This window comes from Lactuca virosa, chromosome 8, assembly GCF_052849685.1.
Source record: "Lactuca virosa cultivar CGN04683 chromosome 8, Lactuca_virosa_CGN04683_v6, whole genome shotgun sequence".
Classification (NCBI taxonomy): Eukaryota; Viridiplantae; Streptophyta; class Magnoliopsida; order Asterales; family Asteraceae; genus Lactuca; species Lactuca virosa.
Genome location: NC_136433.1, coordinates 233,088,890 through 233,099,023, shown reverse-complemented (window position 1 = coordinate 233,099,023; position 10,134 = coordinate 233,088,890). Strand labels below are relative to the sequence as shown.

The following is a 10,134-nucleotide window of genomic DNA, read 5'->3' as shown; positions in this document are numbered from 1 at the left end:
CACCAATTTCAGCATACTCAGAATACATTTTGATGGCCAACTTTAATGATTTGAAGATTAAACCTTTAAATGGAATAAGTTGAACAGGTACATTTGGCTTATAGACATGTTCTCCAATTACATTGCTACAATCATCTACTGAACTCGAAGATTCACCTGATAAAAAATTTTAAAATCTAAATTAATCTATTAATGCATGAATAAAACAATCATACATATGAATAAAACAATCATATATATGAATACATGAAATTCATGAATAAACCAAAAAACATTTTTTATTAATGCATGAATAAAACATTCATATATTAATACATGAAATTCATATGATTCAAAAAATATAAAATAAAACAGTACTTATTCATATATGAATAAAACGGAAATAATAATAAATTCGAAATTATAATTATCACACATTTATTCATATATGAATAAGACAATAATTTATTTAGATTTATAGATTTATATGTAAATACTTGATCATCACCAAAATTAAAAACATAATAATAATTCAGTAAGTGATACCTTCAAAAAATAAGTTCTCAACATCTTCTTCTTCACTCTCACACATCGAATAATACAAATCACCATCAATAACACTCGAATTTGACATAATAAACCAATTGATATGTAATAAACAACAAAAACAATCTTAATATCGATGAAAATCATGATAAAATAAAATAGAAACTGAATGACAACAAAATTAAAACAAAAAACACACAAAAAAAATCGTAAATATGAAAACCTAATTAATTTCGAATCTGTCTCACTTCATATCGTACACACGATCTGCTTGAAAATTAAATCAGCTCCGATCAGATGATACAATCGCAATAAAGATCATATGAAAACCTGATCAATTTCGAATCTGTCTCACTTCAGACCGTAAAAACGATCTGATTGAAAATTGAATCAGCTCTGATCAGATGATGCAATTGCAATAGAGATCTCAAACTTCACAAAAAAATCCGATGAAACAATTGCAATACAGATGTAAAACTTCACAATAAATGCATAAAACGACGCAAATTGAACGAATACGTGTAATTGCTAACGAATTATATAAAGAAAGAATCTTGATAATGAATTCTGATGTATCCGATTCAAACGAGATAAAGATCTGATGAAATCGGAAACTGAATACGAACAAGAAATAAGTAAATCTAAAAAGTGGCTAATTTACATACATACCCATAATGAAAAAATGATTTACACGTTTTTAAGGTTTACAAGTTAGGTAAATGATTGGCTGTGAATGATTCCCCCATTCTCAACTTTTTTTATTTTCTCAATTGAACTTACCTATATATATATATATATATATATATATATATATATATATATATATATATATATATATATATATATATATATATAGAGAGAGAGAGAGAGAGAATGGGGGGGTAGGTTACGTTGAGATTAAAAATAAAATAGAGATCTTGAGATTCAATCTCAGCCACATATTTCAAGTCTGTCGTTCTAACCCTCCGGCGTATCGGCACGGCAGGCCTGTTATAATCATAAATGATTATATAGCGTCGTCCATTCATTTCTCCTCCGCCACCATCCCCACCACCTTTGACACAAGCCGACCCAACCACTGTCACCTCCATCACTTATACCACCGCTACCTCTGTCATCACCGTCTCTTCTGCCACCAACTGTCATAATCATATATGATTACTCAGTCTGTGAACAGACATATGTATAATCATTTATGATTAGGCATATACTGTTGTTGCCGGTATGCTGGAGCGTTAGAGCGGCAAATGAGAAATATATGGCTCAGGTTAAATCTCAAGATCTCTACTTTTTTTTAATCTCAAGTGAATCATCCCATGTATATATATATATATATATATATATATATATATATATATATATATATATATATATATATATATATATATATATATATACACACACACGTGTGTGTGTTTTCAAATCTGTCAACATTTTGAAATAGACTGTCATATTTGCATTTTATTAAAAAAAATGTCAAATTGTTATAGTATCCGGTTAATGCCTAGTAAAATCAAAACAACAAATTAGTCTAACATACTCTCAAGCATATCCCCATAACTTCACCTATCATCATAGTCTTAACTTTGCCAAGGGGAGCTATATTAGTTGTCCTATTTCTGTAATCTTATGTGATGGACATTCGGGCTAGCATGGTTGCAATGGTGGTCAAAGCGAGTGGCCATTATGAATTTATGATAATAGTTGATTAGAATACGGAGGCAAAGTGTTGCCAAATGCACAACTAATAGTGCATCCATTGATTGCCATGAAGTGGATTATGGCCTTATGGGTATTGAGAGCACTTTCGTTAAAAGGTAATGTTTGAAAAGAGACAAAATAGCATATGCAATGACTATTATGAAAGATAAGGAACTTTATTGGTGGTAAATGACTTTGGGAGAAAAGGATTGTGGGCCAATTGACTTTGTGTCATAAAGTGCAAAATATTATATCTAGGAAGTATTCGTACTATTTGATATAACTTAATGATGAAAAAATAAATGGTTCCTTCCACTTTATTCAAAAAAAATGTTTACTTTGCATGAACGGATGGAGTGATGGACCAAAACAATTAATGTCATTATTTCCATTTTGTTAATGTATGTAATTAGAGTGTCATACGATGAAATGGAACAGAAAATTACAATATAACTCGGTTTTATATATGTAATTTTTTATAAAAAATATATATAATTTTTTTTACAAAATTATTATTACAATTAACAACAATTTTTCATCTTTTAAAAGTAACTAAAATATTGTTTTTATTTAGGTTTTTTTATTAGAAATAAAAGTTCATTAACTATAACTAAAATAATATATAAAATAGAATTAAATTTATATATTATAATTATATGTAATATAAAATGATCATTTCATTTTTATTTTATATATTAAAATAATATGAGAAAATTACAAATTTAGCCAAATACATTAATTACTTTGTGGAAAATAGCCAAAAAAACCAAAATTGCGTTTTTAGTCACTAAAATCGCAGATGAGTATAATCCATCTGTGATTTCGTCATGTCATCTGCGAACGTACAAGTGGCTAAAGCACAGACGTGCTTTAGCCACTTGTACGTTCGCAAGTGATTTTTTTTTTCGTTGTATATATACCCCTTTTTCCAGCCTAAAATCGTAGATGGACTATGTCCATCTGCGATTTCCTCTCTATTCACCTGCGATTTTGTGATTTTTTATTTATTTTGACTACGAAATTGATAGGGTTTCACTACGAAACAACCTTGTTATATATAAACTTTTTCAAAAAATTATCATTTTTGTTGTTATTTCTTTGGAAAATTTGTTTAAAACGTCTCTAAAAAAATGAATGAATATTTTGTTTGCATTGTAACGGGCGAGAGGTGGAAAGAGAGTTTCTCTAAAAAAGATAGTGAAAAAAAAAACCTTTTTATACATAATAGCTACGAAATCGCAGATGGAATGTACAAAATCACAGATGGACTGTTCCATCTGCGAACGTACAAGTTCCTAAAGCACAGATGTGCGTTAGGCACTTGTATGTTCGCAGATGGAAATGCAAAATCACAGATGGACTTAATCCATCTGCGATTTTAAGGGCTAATTTTGTAATTTGAGTTTTTTTTTTTGCTATTTTACACAAAGTAATTAGTGTATTTGGCTAAATTTGCAATTTTCTCAAATAATATATATCATATAGTTAAAGTTTACATTAACGTTTCTACTGATCTTCTCTCGATTAATTTGGAGAGGAAGATTTCTCAATGAAATAAATATATATCATATAGTTAAAGTTTATATTAAGATTTCTCTCGATTAATTTATGTGGTAGGCCAAGATGCATGGGCGGACAAGCGATGTGCTGAAGGTCAGATGCGGACTAGCTGTATGTTGAAGGCGAATGGGGCGGACCAGTCTTGGACTGAAGGCTATTGTGTATATGTTTGTATGTATATTGTGGTGTGTGGTATTTTGGGGGAACTCACTAAATTTTGGCTTACAGTTGTGGATTAAATGTTTAGGTACTTCCGATGATCGTGGAAAGGCGAATGCGTGACTGTACACACTCATCAACAGCATTGGTGTTCCGCATTTATTATGATACTCTGATTTTCGTATAATTGTATTTTGAATAAATGAGATTCCTTGACTTGAGGTTTTTATGAAAATGTTGTTTTATCTCAACTAAAAATAAAAAACTTTGTTGTGAAAAAATGGTACGTTACATTGTACACTTGCATCTCTTCACCACTTGATTCTATATTCCTTCGATTCGAGAGTCCCATAATATTTTGGAATGTGATAGGTATCACTTTAAATATGGGACCACAAATAGTTGGATACCCACTAGGTGTGAGACTCTGTATTACACTGGTTGATTTAAAAAAATTAAACATTAAAGTGTAAACAAAAAATATTGTTTAATGTACAACTTTAAAATAAGAAAGAAAGAAATGTATTTATTGCAATTTAATATCATATATATGATATTTAATACTTTATATATATAAGTATATGACTTTAATTTTAAAAATTGAAACAAATCAAAAATTGACAAGTGGATAATATTTATTTTTAAAATACCATAAAATGACAAGTGTCAAAACTCACGAGACATTGACATGTGGCAAAAAAAACTTTCATTTATTAAGGAGGATTGGTTCTCGGGTCCGAAACGAACCTTTTCGAAATTAGTGGTTGTTTTTGTAAATTGCATAAAAAGAATTATTATTTATAAATTTAAAAAAAAAGTTATTTAGAATTCATAATTAAAAAACGGTCATTTTATGAATATCCCAAAGATAGAACTCACAAAAAAATTAGCCAAAAACTAATAGAAACCACCCCCACCCAATAAATAAATAAATAAATAAAAATAAAAATAAAAATGAGAGCAATCACACATCTAAACCAATGACAGTCACATGAGTACATGACCTATTTTATGATAGACGCAAAATGTCCAATCTCTAAACCGCTCACAATGATCGGTATAATGTACTTTTCATTTTGTATATATTTAGTCACTGGATTTTTTTTTATTTTTTTGTCAATATTTCATCATTTAATTTATTTTTTGTCCACATTAAGTCTTTATAAGGCTGGAAGGAGTGGGAGCGGGAAAGGGGGTGAGGGAAGTTTCCCTCACTCTTGAACACCACTCCTTGGGTGAGGGAAACATCCCGCGGGAAAGAGGTGGGGGGAGGGAGTGCCGCACTCTCTCTCTTCATGCTATTGGACAATTTTTTTTTCTTTTTTCTTTTTATCCTTTTTAATATTTATAAAATTATATACCTATCAAAAAAAAATATAAAATATATATTAACATTCATGGTTTTTAATTCCCTACAAAATGAGTATAATATATGTATGAAATATATTTTTAAAAAAATATAAAAAAATAGTGAGGGAAGCTTCCCACCCATTCCTTGGGTTTTAGGTGAGGGAAAGAAAAGTGAAGGAAAGAGTGGTGTGGCCCACAAAAAGTGAGGGAAACATCCCTCCCACACCCTCCGGTCTAACCGGCTACTCCATGTTAAATCGTAAAAATTGATTAATAGAGTAATATAATTTTCAGTTTGTACACATTTACTCCTTAACGTTTTTGTATGCATTTAGTCGTTATTGCCGGTTTGTTTAGGTTTTGCTCACGTCATCCTACATGGGACAATCATTAATGAGGTGTTTTTATATGTGGTTCGTCCCTCACTTATATCAATAACCTAATTCATGAATCGGTCAAATAATGTTGGTATCTTAGTTTTCTCCAAGCATAAGATGTATTCGGCTTCGGTTTCATCTATCTCGATAGCACACAATGAGATTCTTTGGATTGGAAGTGCAATTTAGAGTTGTGAGGAAGCAATCACAAATAATCTTGTTATATGCTATGGAGATAGATGAAACTTTTTGCCATGATGTTATTTTGTCTTGGAAATGCAAATTTTTTTAGTGTCTTCCTTAATTCTTGTCTTGGAAGTGCAAATTCGAGTTGTGAGGAAGAAATCACAAAGAATCTTGTTGTCTACTATGAGGATAGATGAAACTGAAGCCGAAGACATCTTCTACTTGGAGAAAACTAAGACACCAACATTATTTGACCGATTCATGAATCAGGTTACTGACATAAGTGAGGGACGAGCCACGTATGAAAACACATTATTAGTGATTGTCCTGCGTAGGATGCCGTGAGCAAAACCCGAAGAAACATGTCATAAAAACTAAATATGTACAAAAACATTAAAGACTAAATATGTACAAACTGAAACGGTAAATAAATTAAATCATAGCAAGGGGTAATAAATCAGACTTCAATGGCAATTGTATGATCAAAATTAAAGACATTTTCATGTATTGATGTATATCTAATTCGAGTTTCAATTAATTAATTTCTTATATATTAGCAAATTTAAATGAATATATATATATATATATATATATATATATATATATATATATGAGTTCATTTGAGACAGACATAATTTTGTGAGACCGTGAAACCAAATTTTTTTATTGAAATATTCTAATATTCTATTGTTCGTAAAAATAGAATATGCAATATATTCTAACATTATATGTTTTAGAATATTTCAATGTAAAATATGTTAAAATTACTGTTTTAGAATATTAGAATATTACACATATTTAATTTTTATAAACATTAGATTATTAAAATATTTCACTAGAAAAAAAATGGTCTAACGGTCTCATAAAATTAGACCATATATATATATATATATATATATATATATATATATATATATATATATATTGTTAAATTTGTGTTAATTTTGTCATTAAAACTTTGTTTAAGCTGTAAAAAAACATTGATCTAGTTATTTTTATTCAAAATGGTCACTAAACATTGTATCACCGGTCACAAAAACCATTTTGAATAAAAATAAACAGTTTGATAACATTTTACGACTTAAACAAAATATATTGACTAAATAAATCGGTATGTTAATAATTTAATGCCTAATTTCTGACTTTAACTCCTATTTAAATACACTTGGACCTCGATCAACCACCCAATTATTCCATTTCTGATTACACCCATTTTCTTTTGAGCTTTTTTTCCTATTTTACCAATTTAACCCAAACCCGCCATTTTCTCAGCCAGATAAGTCGAAATTACCACCTTTAAAATCTACCATAAATATCTACTCCCACCATCACCATCTTTTGAAAATGCACACAAACATAGCACACTTAAATCACACATATATCCTGGAAAAAAAAACACACAAACTCTCCATATAACAAAAGAAAAAAAATATTTCTTGCCTTTTTGCAACAAAAGAGAATCACACATAAGTATAACATAAATAACACACATGAAAAAAGCAAACAACATCACATCCCTAGGTACCTTACTCCACCAATGGGTCCCACAGCCAACATAGTGAATCTCCCACAAAAGGTAATGCCCAAACTTAAACTTGAAACCTGAGACCTCGTTTATGGATTTTCACCTCCTTACTGTTAAGGCATATACAGTATTTAGCTAGAAAACCGGTTTCTATCGTGAGGTGAAAGATAGTCGATATCCGGGCCAAGTGGGATAATCCCAAATGGGTTAATGGAAGGATGACTTCCATAGTAATGTTTCTTGATATGTTCCATGTTAACTGTGCTACTCATTCCTTGTATTTGGAACAAATCTTTTGTATAGTTGAACAGATTCGGATACTCACGTAGTAGCTTCTTGTTGCACTTAAAGTGAACCGCATAAACCTGCTCACAAATTGATTTTTATTTTTATTTTAAATTAAGAAATAATACAAGAAAAGAAAATGGCGACATGCATACCTCATCAAACCTTATGAGGGTCACAAAAAGACGAATATCTGCCTCTGTTACAGAGTTTCCACATAAGTATCGTTGTTTTCCAAGTATTTCTTCACATTTGTCCAAAGCTTCGTATAACTGTTTAGCAGCCTACATACATGGGCAAATCGGTAAAATTAAAAATTTTGAGCTAGAACAAAGTCACCCATGGCATAAACAACCTTTAATTATTAAAAACGAATGGTTACTTTTTATGGCTAAATGCAAACTACATACCTCCTCATAAGGCCCTTGCTTCTTAGCAAATCCACATTTGTAAACACCATTGTTTATCCCACTATATATCCAACCATTTAACTCATTGATTTGGCTTTGTAAATGAGAAGGGTAAAGATCCAAGCTTGGATTCTCTGCTATTTCATTGAATTCAGTATTGAACATGCGAATGATCTCCTCACTTTCATTATTCACAATAGTCTTTAGTTTCTTGTCCCAGAGAACCTATCACCAAGCAGGAAAACCATCATAATAAACCAACTCTAAATGCAAGAAATAGCAACGTTCTTTCATTTATCTGTGTATCATAGCATCCTACTTTCTTTTTTAAAGCATTGTACTTTGAAAAATCTACCCAATTATAGCATTGTACTTTTTGATTTTTTCTTATTAGGACATGAAAATCTATCCAGTTATAACACGATGGCATTGTTGTAATTGAGTAGAATTTCTTGCGTTTTACCATATATATATATAAATAGGGGGAAAATAAAGGTATACATACAGGAACTGTGTATTTTCCAGAGTAATTTTCACTGGCAAGCTCGTATAATGCTCTTATGCTTTTTACACCATTGAAAGGGTCAGGTTCTGCCCCTTGTTGCTCTGTTTCAGTATCAGGAAAGACCCATCCCATGTGCTCATCACTTTCCTTTGTTCTCTCCCATATGGGTTTTACTGACTGACAATAGACAGCAGACAGCAGACAGTAAGTTACTGGTAAATAGTAAACGGTAACATGACAGTAGACAGCAGACAACAGACGCCAGACAGTAAGTTAATAAGTTACTGGTAAACAGGAAACGGTAACATGACAGTAGACAACAGACAGCAGACGGTAAGTTAATAAGTTACTGGTAAACAGGAAACGGTAACATGACAGTAGACAACAGACAACAGACAGCAGAGTGAGCAGTAAGAATAGCAGTAACAGTCTAAAAGTTGTAAAGATACCGTGAAACCGATGGCCTTGTCAAGTCCTTTGATCTTCAAGTAGGAAAGGCACCTAGAGGCCCAAGGGCAAGCATAAGACACATATAAATGATATCTTCCAAGCTCAGCTGGAAAAGTGGATTTTGGATCCCGTGATATGAAACTACGAAATGTTGAAGGGCTTCTGATAAAGGCACCAGAATCCGACATTTCATCTAATGCAGAACGAGCCATTTGAAGAGATCGCTGCAGAATCAATATGCAACAAGATTTATTATTTAGGATGACTCATCACAAAATAAGTATGTTGATCACTAATAACCTGCTTTTGAGGATTTGGGTTAAACGATTATGATTCTGATTTTCTATTTATCGATCAAAATAATTAGATTTGGATAAACAAGTAAAGAGTCGGTGTAAGAAATCTGATTATTGGAATAAAATCACCTGACTATCTTCAAGTCACAACATCATTTTTGAAATTTCACATCCAAACAATCATTTTCCAAAGGTTTTACTGTTCGCTAAACTGCTAGCCTCAATTTTCTAACCAAATTATAGTTATATAATGCATCGGTTCTTGAGAAAGGACAAGAACAAGAAAGAGTTAAAATCAAAGTTCATAGGGATCTGCAGCGAATTTTACATCATCATTGACTTATTAGTATTAATAATTGTTATACAAACCAAATTAACAAGCAATTTCTTCTAAAAAAGTTAAATTCATCACATGAACATCAACATTTTTGTGTATAGGAACAGAGTGACTGCTTCGATCAGGGGTCGGCGTATCGGCGTACATATATCTTTTTCCCTTTCGTTAACAGCAAACAATTTCTCAAACTAGAAGTGAAATAGACTCATCAAACATACCAAAATACCATAACCTAGTTGACATTACAGGTGCTAGCAGAATCAAACAGAATAAATGAAGGACGAACTGAAGCGAATTGATCATACCTGGCCAAAAGTGAACTGTGGGAGCGAAGTGATGAAATGATTGGTAAGAAATTTAGTGTGCGATTTTGAAATGGAAGATATCATTAGTTATAGTGGGCTACTTTCGCCATTGTTGCACCGTTCTATATTAATCTTTTTTTTAGAAAAGCAGCCACCTATGACG

General features: G+C 31.2%; 1 protein-coding gene across 1 annotated transcript; it reads right to left on the bottom strand.

The window, feature by feature from the left end:
- Window positions 1–7,271: 7,271 nt before the first annotated feature.
- On the bottom strand, window positions 7,272–10,134 carry LOC145133129 (uncharacterized). Its single transcript, XM_079068063.1, has 6 exons — window positions 9,972–10,134; window positions 9,033–9,257; window positions 8,584–8,760; window positions 8,079–8,303; window positions 7,824–7,952; window positions 7,272–7,748 (listed from the first exon to the last, which is right to left on the bottom strand). Exons 1-6 carry the CDS (start codon window positions 10,053–10,055, stop codon window positions 7,515–7,517), a joined length of 1,074 nt encoding a protein of 357 aa, XP_078924189.1. The 5' UTR covers window positions 10,056–10,134; the 3' UTR covers window positions 7,272–7,514.